This window comes from Phycomyces blakesleeanus (assembly GCF_001638985.1).
Source record: "Phycomyces blakesleeanus NRRL 1555(-) unplaced genomic scaffold PHYBLscaffold_2, whole genome shotgun sequence".
NCBI classification, from domain to species: Eukaryota; Fungi; Mucoromycota; class Mucoromycetes; order Mucorales; family Phycomycetaceae; genus Phycomyces; species Phycomyces blakesleeanus.
In genome coordinates this window covers 1,660,660-1,685,733 of record NW_017265135.1, presented here as the reverse complement: position 1 = coordinate 1,685,733, position 25,074 = coordinate 1,660,660, and the positions used below count along the sequence as shown (strand labels likewise).

The window sequence follows — 25,074 nt, the reverse complement described above, 5'->3', positions numbered from 1 at the left end:
ACTTTGTGTAGGCAAAACACTATCTTGAACGCGTAATAAATGGTGAACTGCTTTTGCTTGATTAAAAAAAAAGAAATCGAATAGAAAGTTAGACAAGCCATGGTCATACATCCTTAACCTGAACATGTATCTCTAGGTATTTAGGATTTCTTCTTATATGTTGGTATCTCAATATTGGGAAAAGTAGATACTGTGAAAGTTTTTATTTATTAAAGAGATAGAATAATATGCTTATATATTTTACTACTAAAATCTCTTGTCATTCAAATTCCTGGTCTGTAACAGCCCCGGAGATCATTAGCTTTCCAGATTCATTAAAAAAAATGAACCAGAGTTTGGTTGTGGAGTCTACATTTCACTCAACTAAGGTGTGTATACCACATCTTTGCCTTTAACACAAACACTCCTATCTGTTAATAGTATTTTTTTTTATTCTGCAACTTATTTCTCTTTATATTTTCTCTATTATTATTGTTAATAAGATTTGGAGGTTCTATATAATATTAAATAACTGGTACATATTTCACGACTTTTGAAAGATAACAATATTGGGTCAGAGACTTATTAAAATACCTTCAAAGTACAATACATTGTCTCAAAATCTTACAAGCTAAACTTACATACACACGTTTAATAAATAAAATATATATAACTACAGTTCCTGTGATGATTAAACACACATTTTGTCTGATTTTTAGGCAAAGCGATACCCAGTAGCTTATAAAGACGTATATTTTAATTAAACTTTAACTGAATTTATCAATAAAAAATAAAGTAACAAGTCTTCTTCATATATATTTTTTTATTGCTATCCTGCTATTTTACTTCGTAATAAAAGCACAAATAAAAATATTTCACTATAAAACATCATGCATTTGTTAAACATATGCAAAGGTGGGTAGAGGTACCTTAAAAAAAAAAAGGTATAGATTAACGACTTTAAGAAGAGCTATTGGCTTAAATGTAAAATAATCCAGAACTCTACGATTTCCATTCGTTAATAAGGTGATATTAATAAGCTAAAATATGATATTCTATTGGCTAAATATAGTGTACGCGCCTGGGTTTATAAATCATAACATTAATACTCAGTGTTACATCCGCAATAAAACGGAGACTTATTAATTTCCATAAACGAATAGAGACCCCTATAATCGCCCTTGAAATCACCCTTTTTTTTCTTTTCGTGTAGTATTTGACAGGCAAGCCTTTGATGGTAAATCAAGAATATTCTGAGGAGCAGTATATCACAAATAAAATATTAAAATAGCCAGATAAAAATCATTGTGCTTATTACTACAATAAATAATAAACACACATATACACACGCACCTTAGGAATACTTCAACTGATGACATATCCAATAAAAGCCCTCGTCTTAAAATGGCTTACAAGAGGTACAAAGGTATTTGTGGCATGCACATGCCTCTTATATCCATTAATAAACCAATTGGAATTTAATGAATACATAGTATTGTGGAATAGAGACATATTATTTGATTCGTTTATTTCTCACTTTCTCGCTCACGCACGAAACGTGTGTGTGCGGATATCAAACTTATGTTTGTTTTTGAGAAAACCATCCTTTGGATAGATATAACCTAAAATACTATGTTCTATCGTACTCTTCTTATTCTTCTTATTATCACTTGCTACTACAGATCTTAATATTTAATTAATTCATTACCTCAAAGTGCTTATTGAATTTCCTTTCTTCTGATATACCACAGACTCAAAGCTTTTTTTTTTCAACAACAATAATATATAATATTGATACAAAAAACAATCAAAAAAGAAATTTTTATTAATGGATAACCGTTACTCTTATTCGACATACTCACAATATTCACCATATCCCACAGAATTGCCAGAATCGCCTCCCCCACCATGTCCTCCGTCTCCACCAGCGAGTGTTTTACGTGAATTAGCTATAGATATACCTATTGGTATAGCACGAGCATTATATGATTATACTGCACAGTCTCCACTAGAGATATCTTTTAGAAAGGGGGACCTTATTCAAGTAACAAAGCATGGTAAACTTACGATGCTTTCACATGCTTATTTTTTCTGGTATAAACGCGCTATTTTTGCTTGATGTTCTCCATTTTTATATATAAACTTCTTTAGTCAATCCTTATGAGTGGTGTGGCACTGCCAACAGTGTAAATGGAATATTCCCTAAAAACTACGTCGAGCCCATGGGGTAGGTATAATCTTTATAAACCTTGTGCATCAAAGTCTTTTGGCGTCCAGAGTCTAACGATTTTAGTTTTTTTATTATTATTATTTTCATTTGCACGTTTGAAGTACATTTGTACCTCATAACACCAGTAATCCAGCTCCAGAAACGCCTCCAAGACCTGCCGCAGTACCAGCCCCTACAACGCTGCCCATGTTTCCAAACTTTGGCACTGGTCATGGTACACAGTTCTATTTTAATCCTGATATGTACAGCTCTCCGCTTAGTGGCGTGGAAAATTTGTCTGGAACACAAAATCAGTTTGATCGAATTCAATACATGAATGAGATCCAGAAGATGGCCCAACAAAACCTTGCTCTTATGCCCAGTGTAAATACATGATAGGTTCCATAGATCATTGCTTCAATGGAGTTAATAACAGTCTTTATATACTATAGTACATCAGTACAATGAACAGCATAAATCAAATTACCCAAGTTCAACAACAAAATCAATTTGAAGAACAGCAACAGATGGTACAGCAAAAAATAGCCGAGATCTTGAATAGTAGTAACAGTGGTGCTACAAATCCTATATATTCACAAGTACCAGATCCCACAACATCTTCTACTAAATCAAAGATCCTTGGAACTGTTGTGAATGCAGCAGTATCAGGCCTCGTGGGTAATTGTAAGTTTATTGTACTGGTCAATAATGTTTTTAATACTCTACTCACCCTCTATTTAGTAACAGGTGGAGCAACGTATGGATTGTTTTAAACAATAGTTCCAAGTATAATAATTGCTATTACTTTAGTTCACATAACCTTCAATATGTTATACATATATACAAATACATATCATTTTACTGTTTATGTTATTGGAGCTGATATTAATGTCATCCACTTTCTCAATTCGTCCATTAAAATATCCTAATCAAGCAAGCAAGCGACCGATCAGTCATTGTTTCTTTTTATTTACTTTTAGGGTGTTTTACAGGCCAAAATAGGTTATATTTGAATTGTTCTTTTTTTCTTTCTATCTCTTATTCTTACTCTCTCTTTCTCTCTCTCTCTCTACTTATTCGCACACAGACTATGCTTTAATTTGGTAGATCAGCACATTATTAATTTCCATCTTCTTCTTACTGATGCTGCGGAAGTATGACAAGGAGTTTGATACACCATCAACGTATTTTTAGTACTACTTTATGCAGTGTACCCTCATACGTCAGTTGAGAAAAAAAGGAAGAGAAACACTAAATCAGTTTTTCTTTTCTTTTTGGAATACAATCTTCTCTAAACATCACTTCTATTTTTGTCTTGTTTTATACTGGCTAAACTATCGGAACCGTACAATTTTAATGATAACAATTACGGTGCTTATCTCTTTGTGTGTGTGTTTTTTTTTCAATTTTCAATTTGATATAGCATATCCATGATTTTGTTTTACTACATATGCTTGGGTTTGCAGGAAACAGAAAAATAAGCTATACATTTCCTGTCATACCAGCAAATTGTTATTCGTGTATTTGCTTATACCACATCTTTGGGATTCCTAAAAGAAAATCTTCTGATACCAGTATATCGTACTCGTACAACCAATGTTGGATAGTGATCAGCGTAATGGATCATCTCTCAATGGTCGGTACTCATGGTACAAATTGTTCGGAAGTATAAAATATTGTACGGCGCCTTAGGTACTTAAATAGTATCTTTAAATTTCAGTTGGCGATGGTTTTATTTTTTATTTATTTATTATTATTATTATTATTATTTTTCTATTTTATATATGGCTCAAATGGATAGTCTTGAATCGTCTATTATAGCTTAATAACCAGAGACAATTACTTGTTCACTTGGCTGATAATTGATATGTCTTTTGAAAATAAAGGAGAGTATCATTTAGGGTTCAAACGTTAGGTACATGAGTTTAAATGTCAGATAATTTGTACCGCAATAACTGTATCACCCAACCAAAGTACAAACATATTGAATCCAGAGTAAATGTGAAGTAAAGCACGCAAACTTAAGAACAGCCATATAAATTTTGTTACAACTTTACATTCGAACGTATAAAAGAGCCTTTATCAGCTTATACTATATATGTAATATTACAAAATTTTTGCATACTGTATACTTCAGTAGAAACCTATACAAAAAAAAAGATATATTGTTAAATAATACTTACTTCACTATTGTCGCTTTTTTGTTGAGGTTCTTCTTAGCTACAAGAGCGTGTAGAGAACCATTAAGCATGACTCATCGTATCTGTTTTTCTCTTGAGTATTCTTTGTTTAGCAAAAGAAAGTCGTCGTGATATCTTGTACTCCCACTGTACGCCTCTTCATTGCTAAAAAGTGTTCAGGCATGAGGCCCCGATACTCCCACATATATATAAATCAATAATAAAGTCAAGTCAGCCTAAACCGTTAAGACAATTAAAAACCATCAGTTCGTTAAGTTTTCTTTTGTACCCAGCTCATTAATCAGACATACGTTGGACACTATAAAATCAACCAAAAAGTGTTGAACTCGCCCTCTTTGATTCTTTTTTCAAGGAATCACATTTACTAAATCTCCCATTTATTTTCATCAGTATGAGTGAAAGTGACCTTATCGTGAACAAACATTTACTTGTGTCAACAATCAGCAACCTTGGCCTACTGCAACAACGTCAATGCATCGATAAAAAGACTTTTGATGATATAATTGCCATGCTATATGCCCAATTTGATAAGTCTCTTCCTCCACAACCGATCGTTGAGCCTATAATTAAGCATGTTCCACACACAAAAGATGAACCGGTAGAGCAGCATACAAAACAGCTGGTAGAAAAAGCAGATAATACACTACCATCTTCACCTAGTGTACAGCCTGCAACCCAATCTCCTGTACAATCTACCACACAGCTCGTAACAAAGTCTCCTACACAGTATAATGTGCTTCCTGTATCCAAGCCTCTTGCACAGTCTACTGTTCAGCCTTTACCACAATCTCCTGCACAGTCTACTGTTCAGCCTTTACCACAATCTCCTGCGCAGTCTACTGTTCAGTCTGCATCTCAATCTCCTCTACAATCTAATACACAATCTGCTTCTCCATCTCCTTTACAATCTCATATACAGTCTACATCCCAATTACCTGTACAGCCTTCTACTCAAAATACAGCTCAACCTGTAGCTCAACCTGTAGCTCAACTCGGCAATCAAGCGACTAATACACCTAGTATCGACATTCCTTCGCCTTATTTTTACCAACCCACAGTCCAATCGCCAATCCAAAATACTGTACAATCTCCACTTCAAACCAAAACGCAAAGCTTTGTTCAAAGCCCCCAAACCTCATCTAGCTCTCCTCCACCTGTATATAGCCGACCTGTACCAAAAGTACCGCTAGGTAGAGTAGTAGCCGTATATGACTTTGTGGCAACAAAGCCAATCCACCTCACGTTCAAGAAAGGAGATATTATACAAGTTACGGATCATAGTAAGTTCTTTTTTTTTACTCATACTATAAACCCTAAAGATGGTCCATGTTCTGTCATAAATATTCTTGCATGCAAATCTAATTTTTCTTTTTAGTAAATACTGACTGGTCTCAGGGATCTCTTGGTAGAAATAGTGGTATATTTCCTCGTAATAGAGTAAAGCCGGAAAGGTAACGTATATGGATATAATCAAAATAAGTCTTATAGAGTGTATGCTTTCATCATAAATTGCTATTTTAATTACCTTTGTCAAGCAGTTTAACCTCTAGTTCAAGACCAAGTTCTATGATTACTCCACCAATGACCCCTCAGATCCCTGGATCACTCTTTTCTTCTAATGGATCTACATCAATTTATATGAATACTGGCTCATACCCATTATCTATTCAGCAACAACAACAGCAGTTTCAACAGCTGCAACAGCAACAGATACAACAATTACAGCAGCAATTATTACAGCAACAGCAGCAACAGCAGCAACCTGACTATAAAGGAAGCTTTGATGGTAATCAAGTACCCGCATATAACTCTACAACAGAAGTCCAGGAGCCATCTCGACTATCAGGACTTGCATCTAGACTTGGTGAAGTAACTCTTAGTGCGGCAATCTCTGGATTTGCCTCTACAGGTAAGTTTAGGTCACAGGAATATAGAAAGTTATTGTAAAGATCTATAAAGCTAGAGTTGCTTTACAAACTCTTTTTTTTATTTTCTGTTAATTATAGTTGGGTCGGATGCAGCACAGTCGCTGCTTAACAATAACTAGCAGAATATTGGCGCGTGTATTGAAATACATATAGTAAATAATATGCGTAAAAGCGCCATACATGTCTATAGATATACATAATCATATAAGATACAATAAAATACAATAAATACAGTATATACACTTATAACAGGCTTTAGAATACGCATAGTCTTTTGGTAGAGCATATATTTGATAATTTAGACTACAAGGGAAAAGAAAAACGCGATTGGTTTTTGGTGTCTATACTGTCTTAAAAATAGCCAGGATAAAAAAATATTTCAAAAATTTGCTTACTTTTTTTTCAAAAATACATACTAAATCTTTAAAGATATATGTATATAATCTTAATTGGCATTCGATAATACAAGCAGTAAAACTTTATATATTAATATACATATCTCGATTTAAAATATACGGGCTATATACGTTGGTTTAGAAATATATATTCAAGGACTACATGTACAAAAAATATATAGTTTTCAAAGATTTTTTTTTTAGAATTTAGTTTTAGTAAATATTACTATTGAAGCAATGCAAGTTATATATATATATATATATATAAAAACAAACTAAACTCATTTATTTCAAGTCAATCAAATATAGCAGCCAGGCTTTATAAAGGAAGGTGTAGAAAGTCAAAGCGCTCACCAGAAAATAGCTTAATTTGAGGGCAGCTTCATAGAGTACGTTATAATATACTCACTCTTACTTGAATTTAACTTTATAGTATATACTTAGTAGAGGCAAGATCTACAATAAATAGTAATAATAGGGCTACGCTGACATATATTGCTAAAAAAACTCTCATAATTTCTATCCACATTTTGCTTTAGTCCATATCGTTGAGATTAAGAAATGGTCCTAGTTTTCAGAAATGTCTAAAAATGAACTACGCATAAAGAGAAAGACATAACAAACTGATAGATTTGAGACATACGCATATTACAATAAGTGCAAGAAGCCCTTTATTTGCTAAATAGACTTATTATTTATGAATAATAGGCTGGACATCTTTTTCTTTAAAAAAAAAGAAGAAAAAGAAAGAAAATAACTTCGATGATCTAAAGTGGATAAATTCATTAATTATATATCTGCTTACTGTCATTATAATAATTGTTTACGAATATACCTCTAAGCAGAAGTAAGCAGCTCTTTGCTTACAGTACTTTGAACCGAGCATACAAGAAGAATATGTCATAATCTAGGCAATTCTAAGTAAAGTGCAAATATATATAGTAAAAAGATTGATACAAGGTAACCTTGTTTCTGTACCAAGGATGAATAATACACTTATAAAATTCAGTTTCATATAAGAATATAACTTTTGTAAAAAATAATACGATCATTACAGAAAAAAATGACGGTTTCAAAGGTCATTCTAGGGGATGGTTTTCGAAACTCGACCTCACACCCATCCTTAAACCCCCGAAAAGGCCTGTAAAATTCTGCTACTAAAGTCGCCATTTTTTTTACCATAGTGTAGTTGTACGCTCCTGAGTCTACGTTAGGCTTGTAACGAACATAAATGCTTTTTATTCAGCAAAGTGCCAAACAACATGAATATATATATATGTATGCATGTATATTTTTTTTGGTTATTTGAAAATGCATCAAATGCTTGTTCCAGGTTCTTGGCAAATAAAGTTTGAGTTAGACTTTATACATAATTTAAAGCAAGGGCTCGGTAATCTAATTAATACAACCTATCTATAAAGTGAAGGAATGAGAATGGTTTAGATAAATAGGCAAAAGAATTTTGACTGATAAGGCGTGGACTCATAAATTGTATTATAGTTACTTGGTTAGAAAAATTAGTAAAATCAACCAGATACTAGCGATAACCCTTCTAATTATTGCATATTTATTGTATAGATGTATAGGAAAGAATATTATAGATGTATATATCTAATTCTAGATTAGATCACAAAAAAAGCTACATTGGCTCTTACTTCTTGATTCTTGATTTCTTATTCATATATAATTGAATTATGTAAAAGTTAATTGAATCGAACTTGAAAAGGAGAATATCATTACATTAGTTATCATTTAATATCAGTAATACCAAAAAATGGTAATGTTAATTGACGATACATATCTATTTACTTTTGCATAAACCATTACATGCATTTCTAATTAATTCGATTAATATCTATATCTTTTGTGAATTAAAATAAATATATTGAAACTTGGAAGGATAAACTATCTATTGATTGCTTCCTCGGAATAATGATAGTCAATTTGGCGGGGACAATTATATATAAGTTACACATCAGGCACCTCCTTTAAGTTGGTTGTTATATTCAGCCTATTTATTCTCTAGATATTTTATTAATAAGAATGATAATATTTATTTCTATAAATTGTAGATATCTCAAAATAGATTATCATATAACTTTTACTCATGTCCCACTCTAAAATGGCTGTTTCATATCCATATAGGGAAGCATGATATGTGAACTTGATTATTATATATTAAACCTTCCATTTTTCTATAGATGTTTTGTAGCTATCCCTTTATTATAAGTTTAACTAATGAGCGCCTCAAAGGTGATCTTTACAAAGTACTATTATAGCATTTGCTGATTAATAACAATCTAATAATAATGATAATTCAAAAATCAATAATTACATAAATTAATACATTGGATAAGAGAAATTATCATTCTTTAAAGCACCATTCTATTTTATCTGATACGCAGAAAGTTTTTTTTTTTTTAAAAAAAAAGGCGTGCTTGTACCTAGTCAAAGCTCATATTTCTGACATACAGAATAATTGGCTAGTAAGGACGAGTAGGATACTTCTACGAGCTCTTTTATTACTGGCTAAGGAGTTCCTTTAACGTTTGAGTAAAAGAAAGAGGTTATTCTTTGAATCATCTAATGTCGATTCCTGATGAATGTTAAAGCTTGCATCAGAAAACCAAAAACAAGGTTTACTCTTTCTGGTTTTCCAAGACACGATGTATTTCTATTTCTAGAAAAATTAACAGAAAATTATTTGCGGTGTTGTAATATAGCCTATTGAAGACGCGGTAGATTCATATTTGGAAATTACCTTTAGATGATCCTTTTCTTATACTATAAAGGAAATTATATGTGATTAAATAAGAATATTCGGTCTAAAAAAAAAGAAAAGAAAAGAAACGACGGTTAGTACTGTTCGGCAATTACAAGTCATTTGTATATATATATATTTAATTGATGCGTAGATTCTATTTGTGTGGTCTCAATTGGCGCTTCCAAGGTAAGCTGACAAGTATGGACCAATTTATTAATAAATAAATATTAAATATTAAGTATTAAATATTAAAAATTAAATATAAAATATATAGATTAAAAAAAAACAAGAGACAAATATGAAATTTTATATGAAAATGAAATAATTCGGAATAAACCCTTATTTTATCATTTATTTGGGGAAACAAGATGAAAATAAATTACAAAATAAATTAGTAAAATCAAATATTAGAAACTATAGATGAGTATATCATCCTCAAATAATAATCTTGTGAACCCACTACTCATAAGATTTATAATGTTCCTTGGTTGCTGCACTGATGTCTCCTCGTTAACAGTCTTGTTAAGGACATTGTAATGTGTACTGTCTCTGTCGAGCAGTTATACAGTAATTACATACTGGGTAAGGAGATATTATTCTTAAGTTATCCAAGTTTCGTACAGATAAATTGATTGTACAGAAAAAAAATCCGGACGAACAATGGGATTAGATGTGTGTACATAAATGCATTTGCAGTCTTATAATATATATTTATTTAGCTAGAGTATTGTCATATGCGGGGAAGGTACAGCGGTCAATTAATGGTATAGACTTACTGTTATTTTTAAACTGGTTGCAGAAGATGCTGGTGTATTCGACCATTCCTCCTAAACAAGTCTTTTCAGCCTCGTGTTAGTGTGCATTGTAACCCAGTGTGTTCTAGTGTAGTGATACTGAATCTAGTATATCTTAATACAAATGATGACCGGTAAGTCAGTATAAAAAGAAATAATCAATTCCATGTCGAAGTTCCCAATTTTTTTTAATCTATATAAACATCAGCATAACTATTTTCTATTCAACTTCTTTTACCTAATTCAACACTTTCTTTCTATATCTACCAAACAAATAGATTAATAATGACCACTAACCATCCTTTCCAAAATAGTAATCAACCTCAATACTACCCCAAACCTTGTTATACGCTCAATGGAGCCGATTCGACTACAAGAAACAAATCACAGCACAATAAGTCATTTTCAACAACAATGGTTGATCAGTCAAGAAATACATTTGATTTCAATTCTCCTGATATCTTTGTCGAATCCCAGGAAGTTTCGTTTGCACCGGAATACCCTGATATTGCCTTGGGTACATATTGCTTATTAGAAAGCTTTTAATTAAGTACATACTAACGTCTACTTATTAGATTTTCCCGATATCTATACTATTATGAACACTGCTAATTCAGGAACATCAAAAGACTTTAACAGCAGCACTTCATCTTTAGCTGGAAACTTGACACCTCAATCTGAACTATTTTACGAGGAACCTTTTGGTGACATATATCTGGGAAATTCCCAGTGTTACGGTTCACAAAGAGCATCAAACAGCATCAGCGAATATGGTAGCACCCACTCGAGCCAGTGTATAGACCAATATCAGACTATTCCTTTGACATTTGATGAACAGCCACACGATTACAAAGTATTGGATACACCACAATTTCAGAATATTCCGCCCTTTTACCTTCCAGTACCTGATTATCGACAATCTTCTGTGCCCATGTCATTGCCTGTATCTAGCTATCATCACACACATCAATCGATGGAATTTGTGGTACCTTCACAGGCAGCACTCATGAGTTCCGCGGTTCCAATTATTCACAACAGACATCAGAAAGTGTATCACAAGTATGCACAGACAAAGACAGTCGATCCTTTGGTTCAATCGAATGAACTTTCTGGCAATAGAAGGAGCGATGGAGATACACAACCCATACAACAGGACAAAAAGTACGCTTGTAACCAATGCGACTATCAAAGCAATCGCAATAGTAATCTTTCCAGACACAAGGAAACACATGCCGCTGATCGTCCCAAGCTGAGTTGTGGAAGCTGTAAAAAACATTTTGCTAACAAGCACAATCTTGGGAGGCACAATTGCAAAAAAGCTTGAATAATAATACCAATTAATATCCATTTCTTCTTTTGCTTCTGCTGCTTTCCCTTCCTCTGCTTATGATAATTGTATTCCTATTGATTAATTTCTGTAATTATACCTCACCTCACTTTATTCGCTTAAATGTCTACTATATGTATTTAAGCTAACGGTGTTTAATTCAACTACATTTTACCTATTATTTCTTTAATTACCTTATCTTTATCTTTCTTTTTTTTTCTTTTTTTTTGGCTTTTACTTTAATATATTAAAGCCGTGATAATCATCTTGGCAATTCAAGGGCAATAACCAAAAAAAAAAAGAAATACTTATGAATATTTTACAATTCAAATGGTCGAAAATTGAAAAATTTTGAAACAGGAATAGATTCACAAAAAGAAATATTTAAGACGGTTTTACATCTAATTCTAAAGAAATTGATAATCGTTATTCATTCCAATTATGCAAAAGAGTCTCTCTTATATACTACACCAGTACCAATTAGATCTATTCTGATGATGATATACGTAAATATATTCCTACAAGCTATTTCAAAAGTTAGATAAGACATGCTGAGACCTATTGTAGCTGATAGCGTAATAAAAAGGTTTGATCGAAATAATTGTTGTTACATTTTTCTTTTTAAAAAAAAACAAAAAAGAATATAGTCGTCCTTGAAGCTTCCAGATTCGTATCAATTTAAAGTAGAAGAGTTAGTACTGTAATACAACATAATAAAAAAAGATGAGATGTTAATTATATATGTTTGTGTCCTTTTCCCATTATTACATCTCTTTTACCTTCTTGTTTTGATTGTTTTGATTCTTCATTCTCTTTTAAATATAGTTATGTTATTGCTTTCTATTGGCGTTTTTCTTCTTCTTTTAATTGTTAAACAATAAATATAAAGTCTTCAGATAAACCAAAGAATAAAAAAATGCATTATGCTTTGAATATAAAACATAGCCATTTGTATATTCTGCTCCCGAGGATTGCAGAACCAAGGCGATGACTCCGAACACGATTTTGTAAATAAAGAGCAGCATGTGTTCAAGGAGCAAAGAGAGGGAGCAAACGTACCAATGGAAAGTATATCTGACTATTGATATGCGCACATGATGATGTTTGTGGCTCGTACCTGTTGAAGCCAAAATGGCTTAGGATAAGAGAAAGATACAAAACAAACGATAAAACCCAAACCTTCAATTCATACAAAAAGAAGCAAAGAAAAAAAATTGTTATCATTATTACCATTCTTCAATTTTATTTTTTATTATACATGCCATCTGAATTACCATTTGAAATCCTGAGCATCATTGCATCCTTCATCTCGATCACTGACAGATTCCACTGCACAACAGTTTGCAAATCATGGACAGCGGCATTTAAAGACTCTTTACGAGGTGTATTGATAATAAATCCAAAGAACCAACAAATCGTTCATCACTTATTAGAAACCGAGCAAGAAATACGAGAAAATGATAAAGTGTCCATATGGGCATTACAGATGATCGGATCGCTCAATATCAGCACGAAAGATTTCCAGCGGATACATAAACGCTTTCCAAGATTGACATATTTAAAAATTAGAGAAGAAAGTCTGGATCCCAAAAGCTATAGAGTGCACTGGAGCGCATGGAAATCCTTGAAACATCTAGAACTCGATCTTCCAAACCTAGAAAGTCGTACCCAGTTCAGTCGGATCCTAGAAATCCTATCATGTTTGCCGAGTCTTGAAAACCTCACTCTTGAAGATTGTACACTAAACCAAGCATATCATTGCACCTGGTTTGATCTCGAAAAGCTTTGTGATTATTTGCCACTATTGGAATTTCTTCGACTACGCATTAAATTTGATGAAATCTCAACGGCCACAGTCGATCGATTTAGAAGCCTAGTCCCAGAAATCCGCTTAAGAACCTTGGAAATTTGTTGCGAAGGAATGGATCTTATATGGTTATTCTATTTCTCTATAAAATTCCCAAACATACACACATATTTTTGGGAAATAGAACAAGTGACAAGCAGTCGAATTGGCCAGGATTCTCGATTTACAAGTTCTATGGATGGTTATGACAGCCTCAAAGTATCACATCATGAAATAATGTCGGTTGCATCAAAGATACCTTGTTTTTTCCCTTACCTGCAGACACTCACAATAAACGAGAGGGCAATTCCAACTTGGAGGCACATATCTTTTTGGACCTTGGTTCACAACTACAGAATCCCTCTTAAACATCTTTATTACCGTATGAACTTGTCCAACGTAAAACCAGAAGTTTCTGAAAAGATAATAGTTAGATGCATGGACGCTTGTGTGACAAAAGTAACAACTCTTTCCATGATACTAGACTACTTGTAAATAAACTATTCAACCATACATAAGCAAATTTCCCTCTATTTTTTTTCTTATTTTGTGGGTATTGCGGATGGGAATTGAGGAGGTTGAAAAATAAAAGTAAATGAACACAAAGGTGTACTTTTATTTTTGACAAACTCATAGGTAGCTTTACAGCCATAGAACATATGCCTACTATTTATTTTTTATCAAGCCATTATATCCAAACTGAGAGGCCTCTTGGTTTATTGGGGGAAAAGGCGTTGTATTATATTTTGATATTAATTTGATATACATAGGTTGAAGATCACAAATAATGCCAGTGGATCAAGTGAAAAAATACCTGTTATGGAGATCTTGAGCCGCGGATAAATAATATGGCTAAGTTATTGGAATTATTACTTTACACATTAGAATACAACAAGAAAAAAAATATGACCTGATAAGAATAAAGCCTACGCAAAATCATTCAATAGGCTCACAACCGACATAGGCCATGACATATGTCTCTACAATATGTTTCTACTTTTTTTCTACAGAATTCTGTAATGAGATATAGTTCAAGCAAGTGAAACTGGATAGAGAACACTGATTTATTAAGCAGCTCTGTACGTTGTTAAATAGACCAAAGAATATAAGCTTTTTCCTTCCTCTCTTTTCTTTAGTTTATTTTTTAGACTTTTAATTAATCATTTTAATTCAAAAGATTTGTTATAATTGTGTATTTTTTTTTTGCTTATTTTATTTAATACTATGAATCTCCAACCATTGTGGTTTTAAATTGATGGGCAAAATATTAAATAATCTTGTCTTATCATATTTAAACTTTTATATAGAATACGCATAATCCAAGCCTTTTTTTTTAGAGAGAGAAATACAACTGTGTAAAACTGACTTGAAAATTTGAGAATCGTTTTATTTTTTCTTATATATAGTAGAATTTGTTTCATTAAAGTCAAACTTGGGAATTGGAATGAGCATGTGTATACATAAATAAATAGATACATAGATACATGGATACATAGAAAGGAGAAAAAGATTGCATAAGAAAGAAAAGGGTATTTGAATAGAAAAAGTTGGGCATACAAAGAGAGAAATATAGTAGAAAAATTCAAAAAAAGATATAGATGTTTATACAGACGATAGTACAAGAAGTTATACAGATACAGATACAGATATATAAATATTATTGCTATTATTATTATTATTATTATTATTATAGGAGCTTATTGCACTTTGTGTGTCTGGTAAGGTTGGACTTGGAGCCAAATGGCTTGTTACAAGTCTCGCAATTCCATGTCAATGGGTTTGGATCGTGCACCCGTAAATGTCTGATAAGGTTATTCTTTTTTGGGAATGTTTTAGGACAGTATATACATTGGTGTTTTCTTGAGCCTGTGCATTTTTCGGGTTGACTTGCCAAATTAATGGGATCCACATAACGCCAAACGTAGGAAGGCTTTTGTGGAGGGATATTATCCTGTACATTGGGATGGTGCTTATATCGGCGCTTGCTCGAAGGTATATGTATTTTATTCTGTGAATTATTTCTAGAGTATATAAAAGAATGTCCTTGAGAAATTTTCGGTAATGATCGCGTTTTTATATCCAATTCTTTGCGTATCAAATTATCGCGCTGGATTTTCTGATCAAGTGGAGAAACATGTTTCGTGCGCTGGGACGGTAAAGTTACTGCGGTGGTGTGTTTAAGACATTGTGAGCATGTGCATGTCATTAAACTATCTTTTTGTATAGACAGTGCTTTGAGTGCGTTTGAGATACAGCCCTCAAAAGGCAAATAGGGATCTAAGCGTAAGATATTGTTGAATGGGGGAGTGTCAGAGTTCATGCTTTTTTTTATCGTTTGAATAAGAGAGAAAGACAAAGGCCAGGTAGTTATATATATTTAAGAAAAATATTTATTTTACTAAATAAACCAACAAATCACCACTCCTCTTCCATAATAAATCTGTCCATCAAGCCCAATTTTTATTTAATATACAGAATTAGATTCGATAGCGGTTTATTTTACTCGTGAGTAATTTTTTCAGATCTTAGTTATAGTGTTAGTGAAGCTTTGTGGTAAACCATATCAATACTAATTTTAAAGCCGTAAAATACATAAGCAAGCCACAATAATTTACGGCTTGATACATCACTTTAATGGTAGAGCTCTTTATCAACTCAATTTCAATTGCGACTCTTGTAATAACACAGTACACCGATTTTCTGACTGCAATCAAGGTTCACTTTCTTCAGAACAAGTGTAGATTCAAACACACTAAACCCGGCTTATCAGACGAATCTGGTAGCGTTGAAAACGGCAAGGCTCACTTAAAATTTGCAAATATCTTTACAGCCCTTTTCTTTCATGCGAGGCTCCAAATTTGTCCCTATTTTTCTCCTCTTTCTCCTCCTCCACCTCCTCATCCTTTATTTGGAAATAGCTTAAATAATTTTTCTTTTTTCCGGTCTTAGCTACAAAACTCCTCCTCGCTTTTCAGATCTTTCTTTCTTTCTTTCATTCCTCCTCCTTCTCCCAATAGAAATTTTGGCGAGACTGCATCTTGATACTACAGTGTTTTGTTCTTTCTGCTCTATTTTTAAAATTTGGGGCCTACAGTTTCTGACAAAACAAACAAATATAAAAGAAAATCAAGCCATAGTGACTAATTAGATATGATGCGGCTTAAGAGAATTCTTTATACTGCTATATTTGTCAAGGTTGTTTCTCGTGAGTTGCCCACGAAATAGATAATCAATTGTAAAAATACAATCTTTTAAACTTAGAATTGTTTTTTTCAGTAATAGCACAAAAATACAAATATAGGCACTATGTATATAATAATATGTGTGAGTTATAATAAATACTGTAATCCAAAGGTGAAGTCTTTGTTGAAAGCATATTAAATGAGTGCTCTTTCTTTCGGTCTTATTACTTAAAACGTAAAATATATAGCATTATATATCTATTAATCAAAGTAAAAAGATACTAGTATGTAAAGCAGACAAGGGAATAAAAAAATGAGAAATGGATATATAGTAAAATAATTCTCATAAGAGGTGCTGATGACAGCCAAAGTCAAACATCATACATGTGTATCGAAAATATTATTTTATACTTCGTAAATGACATGGATAAAACACAAGGGATTTAGAAAGCTAGCTACCATATATAGCGTTCTATTGCCTGAGTATAGGGCACATAATATGATCGATTAAAATTCTTTGAATCAACCGTCTACTTTGTTAGCATGAAACACAAGAGTCATGTCTGCAATAAAGTGTCCCACACTATAATAAACAATAATGAAGGTTATGATCGACCGGTTTTTAAAGGTCAACAACAGCTAGGTGAATGTATCGAATATAATTTATTGGTTGAAGTAACACAAGATCATATAAATAGCCCACCAAAGCCATTTTGTCTTTTTTGAATTATTATCCTGTTTGTCGTATTGAAGGTTATAAAAGATGGATGATTTAACGTAAGAAACACATAAAAATATACAAAGAACAAAGGTTTGAAATTAAAATTTTCAGACAAGATACACAAAAAGAAAAGAATTCAAGACATGGCAGAAAAAGGTTATATGAATATATTTGAATATACAATAAAAAAATATCTTGATGAAGTATTTAGTCTTCATTTTCTTTTTAATATAAAATTATTGGATTATTAGTTGTGGTATCCTTTCGTGAATTGGTATATATACGTTGTTTGACTACAATATCTGTATGATCAATCACGGCTTATAGGAATATTCTACGCTCTATCCCTCGAATAAACAATACTTATATGATATCAAAAACTATTCTAGCCAAAACATCTTAAAAAGAAGGAGAAGAATAAATGAGGTTTGACTACGTGAAATATTGCGTGAAGCTGTTATGGTTGCCGAGCAGAAGCTTTATTCGTATCATTTTACGTTGTTATCTGACTCGATGCGTCGCCGTTTAGTATATATCCCCTAATTTCATACTGGTCTGCTTTTCCACAATGAAATGTAGCAAATCCTCGAACAAGATCAAATTTCCACATATTTCTGTTAGCCTCGTTGTCATGAGCAAATAAGCTGTAGTCTGGAGCGACTGCATTCTTGAGGTTTTTTTGAAATGAATTGAAATAGTCCTCGACGTACTCGATTTCATCTTTCTCGAGTATACGCATACATTCGTACATATTATCGTCAATGAAGCTGTGGTATAGATGAGTCCAGAGAGTCAAAGGGAAATCTGCTCCTGAAGGTAGAACATCTCCACAAAGGTTTACTTCCCGTCGTTGCGAAAAATTCAGTGGATGAAGGACAAAAAAATTGATACTGGTGCCTTTACCAAGAACCTCGCTATCGTGATCAAAATGGAGTTTATCAAATTTCAAGAACTTAAATTCCGTATTCTGCATATCAATACGAAGCTCGCCATTTTTTTCAGAGATTGTCCCATAGATACTTGCGTTATTTATGACCATCCTGCTAAGTTTTCTGCATCCATCAGAAAGCTTTTTGAACGATTCTACGTGGATTGCCGAATCATATACTTCAAATATTTCTAGCCCATGTGGTTGAATTGTGTTGGATAAGATGCGAAGATGCATACATATGTGGCTGCGTATCGTGAGTTTCTTGAGATTCTTACAGTAACCCAAGAGGCTATCCAAGAATATTTCTTCCAATTGTATTGTTAGCTCCAAGTCAACCAAGCGTGTGCATATTCCAATATTGGCAAAGAGGTCCGTCAGAGAAAGATATACTTGGCAATCCAGGGAAAATCTCTCTAGACTTGCTGAGCTGCCGTTTACCATCCGCTTTATAGAGTCGTTTGCAGTATCTTTTGTGGCATCGTCACTAAAGCTGTCGACCTTGTATTTGATACTTTTTATATTTACACTGAGTTTGCTGAGTATACTAATTATACTGCCATGTACGCAATCAGGGAGCATGCTTTCATATATATCGATCGTATTTAGGTACTGAAATGGACGATGTAAATTCATAATCATTGATAGAGTTTTCTTAAAGTCATTCGAGTCATTAGGAATAGGCTCGAAACTGCAGTCCATCTTTTGAATATTTGGGTACTTGCAGGCAAAATAGTAGGCCCATGTAATATCCCATTCAAAAATTCCTGTTGCAAGTGCAGTTATTTTGGTCGCCGGGACAATGTTTTTAAGATGCTCCATTTCATCTAGTTCGATTCCGTAACCTTCCATGCATATCTTCAGATTCTCCAGTTTTGGTAATCGCGCATGTACTGTTTCAATGTCTTGCCATGTACATTTACCCTCACCCCCATTGTAGCCAGTGAATTCTAGCTGTATCAGATGAGGTACAAACTTTAAGATATCAAGGTGTGCCTCGGCCATACTTCCGAGATCATCTCTTGATGAGCAAATACTTAGATGTGTCAGTGATTCCCAAAGTGATTGATCATGGATTTCTTCCAGAATAGTTGGCTGTGATAGTCCGGTTTTTATGCAAAGCCGCTTCAAATTTGGAAAACAGAGTCGTAATGTCTTAAGATGAGAGTCGGTTACTTGGCCATTAAAATTAATGTATAATTCTTGACTACGATGTCCGTGCTGTTGATAGATGCTTTGCTGGATATTGGCTTGAGTGCATATCGTTTCTAATTTTCCCTGTGAATTTATTTCGATACGCTTCCACAAAGAATGCCAGAATACATTGTACCACTGTTTACAGACCGTAATACAGCCAAATTTTTCTTTATTAAGGAGAATGTCTGCAATGATAGCGAGAATCTCGGTAGGAATGGACATCTTGGAAATGAAGAGTTACGTAAGAAACAGTTATTATATATAATAACTTTAACTCCGACAAGAAAATGGCTACATCAGTTAATCACTGTAAAATAGAAAATGCATTTAAAAGAACTTGTCAAAAAAAAGCCTGGAAAAGTAAACTATTCTTAGATTATCACTCATTATATTACAAAGAAAATACTAGAGTATTCTATAAACAGCTTTCACAGATAATCTTACAAATTAAACATACAAAAGGTACAGCTGTAAACCCTTATATCGTTTCAGGTTTTGTACTAAAAAGAGTATGCACCAAAGTCCCCCCACAGTGAAGTGTCTATTGACACGGTATATGAAATATATTGGTGTTTCTTGTATAGCTCATCACAGTGAACTTAGAAGTAATGACGTAGCTATATAAGTGGCCTGAAATAGTTAAATATCTTTTTTTTATATTTATTCTTTAACAAAATTGTCTTTCTACGTGTATTCATTATCTTGTCACTGAGTTGGACATCTACACTAAATAGCCAACCCACTATGTGTCACAATAGACAAGAATGTGCCAATCGACCATTTTAGAAATAGTACAAATATCTTTGAAAACATGATGCTCATGGAGTGGATAATCGATTATAGAGAGTGTGAATTTGTAGCAATTTACCCACTACTGTATTTATTGAACTTATTTCGCTTCGTTTAAATACTTTACAAATTTCTACAAAACAAATATACAATTCTTTCATTGTTTAAACGTTTTTTTTAGAATAAGCTAAATTCGCATTGTCTTATTCGGACGATATAGAAGTTTGATGGTAGACTACTATAGGTGTATACCCCCTCTAATAAAGAACTCTGTGAGTACCATTAATGTGAAAAATCCTTTATTCTAGATCCTCTTTAATATTACTCTAGATTTACCAATACAAATTAGTTAGAGGACACAGAGTCGTAACAGTCTGGACGTTATTCGTGGAATTGAGACCTGCTACCTTGGGCTTTCAACACATACTTCCCCAATTGCAAAATGGTGGGATGATTCCAGAGAAGTTAACCCGTATTTTTCAAGTTAAAAGTATCGTATTACCTAAAGAAGATGTTCTGGAGGGGTATACGATGAGGCGAAATTAGCAAGTACAAGAAATAAGAGCATCACTAACAAGTAAAAGGTGTTTTTTTTTAATCCATCTGTTGCCAGGTATTTTTAGGATGCATTTTTGGCAAATCCTTACATTCTTTAAATAGTCAAGCAAAATATTTTATTTTTATGTAGAGTGGGCATTGGGAAGATACCTTGCGTCGATTGAGAAACTGAGGATCTAGAAGAATTATATAAAACGGATGAGCAAAAGTAGGATATTGAAAAGATATTTTCATTCTTGATAAAATATCAAATCAATGTAAAAAATTGAAATTGAAACAAACAAAAGAGTGAAAAGGTATAGCTTAATCAAAGTTCAACCTTAAAACAACCCTTAAACCCCCGAAAAAGCCTGAAAAAATCTGCAAAAAATGTCCTACTAAAGTCGCTTTTTCTTTTACCATAGTGTATAGCATATTATCATATATGAAAAAGGCTGGTACATGCTTTGCCCTGAAAATCCTTTCTTCTAACTGCAATTGAACTATAATGCATCTGCCTTGTTTTGTAGACGTGGTGTCACGAAGCAACTGCAGATACTGAGTGGATAAAACCATACCATCAAAATTTAAAATAAACAGATACATAACTTTCAAAGTTCTTCTGATTTATTTGTTTATTTGCTTAATTTGACAGACTTTATGAGTACTATACACTAATACGTATATACTCTTTTATATCGAATAAGCAGTATATTATTACAAAGCAAAAAGACAAATAAAATCAACAAAAAATTCTTTAAGGGGAGGATCATCTCCTACTCTGCCGACAGTCAAGGAGAGCTGTCTTATTTTTAAAAAGGGATGCCTGTTGACTGTCTAATATAAATTTAAATCTGGGGAAAGTTATTTCAAGTTCTCTTAAGTGCATATATCTCATATAAACTATGCACTTGAATAGGTAAAGAAGAAAATAAACTTGTTTAATTTGTATCCACATGTGTATAATACACGTACATTAGACTTTTTCAGAATAGCATGCACTTGATGTCTTACAGCCAACAATCTGTACCCTAATATATCATAAATAACATCCCAGAGTGAATAGCTGAAATATTATATTTTGATCAATATAAAAAGAAGACGAAGTCTACGAATAACTGTTTGAAGAAAGTAATAAAAATTTGTAAGATTAATATTCCAAACAACGATAGATTTATATTTGTCTAGAAATGGGTATGTTTCTTATACAATATATGAAAGCCAGGTTGATGCAATCTTACTAGATTTTCAGAGAGGGGGTGTAAGGGAGAATCATCAGAGAGCCCTATAATTATTAATGAGTGGCTATATTTCAGCAAAAAGTAAGCGTAGGTAATCTCCTTGATTATTTAATCAGTATAAAATCCCATTAATCCCATTTAAGTTTATTTCTGTTTGCTTGTTTTCTTCTTATTCTTATATTTCATATTTATAACATTGTCATAATCCAATAATATAATGCCAGCCAAAGTTGAAATTCCTTCCTTTGATACCTACAAACTAGAGACGCGTCTTGAAACATTAACAGATATTGAAAGGCCAGAAGATGCGAAAAGTACAGCTCAGTTGGTCAGGTAAGATGCCCGTCTATAATACGTGTAATCTATCTACCTTCTCACGCTGCTTGCATATTAAATCTTAATTTGATTTAAAGGAAACTTGATTCCCGACTTCTTCCTGTTTTGTGTGTTTTATATCTTTTGAGCTACATTGATAGGTTAATATCGTATAACTTAATGTCGCTAGGACAAACATTAAGGTAATTGATATTGTTATTTTTTATTGATTTTTCGTAGATCAAATATTGGTAATGCCAAACTTGGTGGACTGGAAGAAGATCTTGGACTTTCAAAAAGTGAATATCAATGGGCGCTCTCGATCTTTTATTTTGCCTATGTCATATTCGATCTTCCATCAAATATCGTTATGCGACGCTGGCGTCCATCTCATTGGCTCGGGATCTTGATGGGGTAATTTACACAGGAGAATTATTTCTTTAAAAAAATAATTTTCTTGAAATTACATATAGACTATGGGGTATTGTTGCGACCGCAATGGCTGCATGTACAAACTTTGGCGGTCTAGCAGCCTCTCGTTTTATGCTGGGTGTATTTGAAGCAGGTGAGATCAACAGCCCTATTTATTATTTATTACCTAAATCGTGTACATAATTTTGATAAACACTATATTTAGGCTTCTTTCCAGGTGTTATTTATTTTATGTCATTGTGGTATACTCGCCAAGAGTACGGGCGCAGGATAGGCTTCTTTTGGTCCTTTGGATCACTTGCTGGTGCATTTGGCGGTCTTTTAGCATACGCAATTAGTCAAATTCCTAATGACAATCTAAGGTCCTGGCAATGGTAAAAAAAATTATCTACAAACGTCAGCTTTACCCTGCATCCTTAGTTTACTGCACGTACTAAAAGATTTATTGAACATAAAATCCTCAATGTTACCATTGCCCTGGATTCATTTCTGTAGGCTATTTATTATTGAAGGGGTTCCGTCTATTGTATTGTCTATATTTGCAGCGTGGTACTTACCTAACAACCCGGAAACAGCCCGGTTTCTTACCGGAGAAGAGCGAGGGCTTGCTATAAGCCGTTTAGCAAAAGGTATAAGGAACCCCTTTAGGCTAGATAAATTCATTTAATTCAGCGCTTGCTTTTTTTCTTCAAAATAAAAGATGGTGGTCCAGCTGATGATCATTCTTGGTCATGGCTCCAAGTATCCTCAGTATTTCATGACTGGAAAGTCTACGCTTATATGATCATATACGTTTCAGGAACAGTTTCTCTTCAGGGAGTCACATTGTTCTTACCATCTATTGTAGCTGAGATGGGAACATGGCCAAAATCTACTGCTCAAGCATTGACAACTCCTCCATACTTTCTTGCATTTTTGGTAACAATTGGTATAGGCTATAGTTCAGGTAACAAAAGAAACGTGTATTGATTACAGAAAGAATTATTGTATGTGTACTGTAATTCTTTCTGGATATACTCCCTTATTACCTAGTTTATGGCTCATCAAGTTAAGTTATAGACAAACTGTTTGAACGGGCTTACCATATGATCGCTGTCAATGTTTTTGCTATGGCTGGATTCCTTGTGCTAATGTTTGTACCACATGAAGATGTTGCAGCCAATTATTTTGGGGCATGCATTGTCACTGCTTCTGTTTATGCAAATGTATCAATAAAAGTTGCATGGTTTAATAATAATTTGTAAGTAAATTGTAGGCAGCATATATAAGTATTTTATCTCATTCTACTCGTTGTATTGGTTTAGTGCTGGGCTTACTAGGAGAGCAGTAGCGTCAGCCTCGATTGTGTCTGTAGGAACAATAGGAGGTGCGATTGGAGGACAAATATACTATGGTACGTTTATAGTGTTTGTTTGTAGCACTAATGGCTTGAAAAAAAAAGAACCTTGTATTTATCCAATATCAGTGCAAATTCATATCTTTCCGCTTACTCCAAAATTTCATAGATCCTCCTCTTTACTTTGCCGGAAATACTATTGCGTTTAGCTGTGTGGCTTTCCAAACGCTTCTTACTATTGTGGTACGGCTTGCACTCTTAAGAGAGAACAAGAGACGTGATGCTATGACAGCTGATATGAAAGAACAAGAGATTATACGTCATGGTGGAATGGAACTGGTTGGAGATAGACATCCTGATTTCAGATATGTACTCTGAAGCACGTTCCGATAGAAGCGATCATAAACCATATGCCCTGCCTTTTTGGCGACTGTATAACTCTATTATTGGAACCAATTAGAGAAGAACAAAAGGTCTATTATAGGATCACTGCAATTTATTCTTTTTTATACACTGTAAGAAATGGTGGGATTTAAAATCCCGGCATTTCAGATATCTTTGATAAGTTACGCGCCTTTGAACTATTTATTAGTTAAATAGAAAATTTGTATTTAGCCACTAGTGTTACAAATAGTCTTCTTGTACTTTTGGGGGGATCAATATACTTATTAAAAAAATTACAGCTACTCTAATTCATTAAAAAAAAAAGCTCAATTGAAAAGGAATAATAGAATTCTGTTGAAATTATTAGAATTAAAGAGTCTTAGTACGCGTCTAAATACTGAAAAACCTTTCAACATTATTGCCAGATCGTTTTACCTTTTCTTCTTTAAAAAGCTGCCATTTTCTTTTTCTTACAGAGCGCAATCTCAAGTTGAAAAACTGTAGTACACATTCTATAATATCCATCAATGACATATATTATTCCACTTGTAAGACGTTAAATCAAGCGT

At 33.2% G+C, this 25,074-nt stretch overlaps 6 protein-coding genes across 6 annotated transcripts; 4 read left to right on the top strand and 2 right to left on the bottom strand.

Moving 5' to 3' along the window:
* The first annotated feature begins 1,655 nt into the window (after window positions 1-1,655).
* Window positions 1,656-3,055, top strand: PHYBLDRAFT_75576 (hypothetical protein). Its single transcript, XM_018443076.1, has 5 exons — window positions 1,656-2,036; window positions 2,131-2,206; window positions 2,311-2,572; window positions 2,641-2,872; window positions 2,930-3,055. The coding sequence occupies exons 1-5, from the start codon at window positions 1,808-1,810 to the stop codon at window positions 2,959-2,961; spliced, it is 831 nt and encodes a 276-aa protein (XP_018297644.1). The 5' UTR covers window positions 1,656-1,807; the 3' UTR covers window positions 2,962-3,055.
* Window positions 3,056-9,298: 6,243 nt separating this feature from the next.
* On the top strand, window positions 9,299-11,594 carry PHYBLDRAFT_58649 (C2H2-type zinc finger transcription factor; the record flags this gene model as incomplete). Its single annotated transcript, XM_018440365.1, has 6 exons — window positions 9,299-9,317; window positions 9,628-9,662; window positions 10,196-10,221; window positions 10,276-10,404; window positions 10,549-10,787; window positions 10,846-11,594. The coding sequence occupies 6 exons, from the start codon at window positions 9,299-9,301 to the stop codon at window positions 11,592-11,594; spliced, it is 1,197 nt and encodes a 398-aa protein (XP_018297643.1).
* A 1,261-nt stretch (window positions 11,595-12,855) lies between these two features.
* On the top strand, window positions 12,856-14,286 carry PHYBLDRAFT_58648 (hypothetical protein; the record flags this gene model as incomplete). Its single annotated transcript, XM_018440364.1, has 2 exons — window positions 12,856-13,934; window positions 14,214-14,286. The coding sequence occupies 2 exons, from the start codon at window positions 12,856-12,858 to the stop codon at window positions 14,284-14,286; spliced, it is 1,152 nt and encodes a 383-aa protein (XP_018297642.1).
* An 844-nt stretch (window positions 14,287-15,130) lies between these two features.
* On the bottom strand, window positions 15,131-15,763 carry PHYBLDRAFT_139632 (zinc finger C2H2-type transcription factor; the record flags this gene model as incomplete). The annotated part of the gene is made up of 1 exon (XM_018430259.1): window positions 15,131-15,763. One exon carries the CDS (start codon window positions 15,761-15,763, stop codon window positions 15,131-15,133), a length of 633 nt encoding a protein of 210 aa, XP_018297641.1.
* Window positions 15,764-17,538: 1,775 nt separating this feature from the next.
* Window positions 17,539-19,693, bottom strand: PHYBLDRAFT_184829 (hypothetical protein; the record flags this gene model as incomplete). The annotated part of the gene is made up of 1 exon (XM_018438995.1): window positions 17,539-19,693. The coding sequence occupies one exon, from the start codon at window positions 19,691-19,693 to the stop codon at window positions 17,840-17,842; it is 1,854 nt and encodes a 617-aa protein (XP_018297640.1). The 3' UTR covers window positions 17,539-17,839.
* Window positions 19,694-22,255: 2,562 nt separating this feature from the next.
* On the top strand, window positions 22,256-24,499 carry PHYBLDRAFT_154166 (hypothetical protein; the record flags this gene model as incomplete). The annotated part of the gene is made up of 10 exons (XM_018433303.1): window positions 22,256-22,371; window positions 22,452-22,514; window positions 22,594-22,767; window positions 22,827-22,918; window positions 22,991-23,159; window positions 23,281-23,414; window positions 23,528-23,731; window positions 23,845-24,025; window positions 24,090-24,178; window positions 24,291-24,499. The coding sequence occupies 10 exons, from the start codon at window positions 22,256-22,258 to the stop codon at window positions 24,497-24,499; spliced, it is 1,431 nt and encodes a 476-aa protein (XP_018297639.1).
* Window positions 24,500-25,074: the final 575 nt, after the last annotated feature.

Bases quoted from the DNA above. Each gene is read 5' to 3' on its own strand.
- PHYBLDRAFT_75576 (XM_018443076.1), top strand. From the start codon at position 1,808: ATGGATAACCGTTACTCTTATTCGACATACTCACAATATTCACCATAT. The intron at 2,207-2,310 runs GTAGGTATAATC...GCACGTTTGAAG, and splicing joins AACTACGTCGAGCCCATGGG to TACATTTGTACCTCATAACA. The intron at 2,873-2,929 runs GTAAGTTTATTG...CCCTCTATTTAG, and splicing joins ATCAGGCCTCGTGGGTAATT to TAACAGGTGGAGCAACGTAT.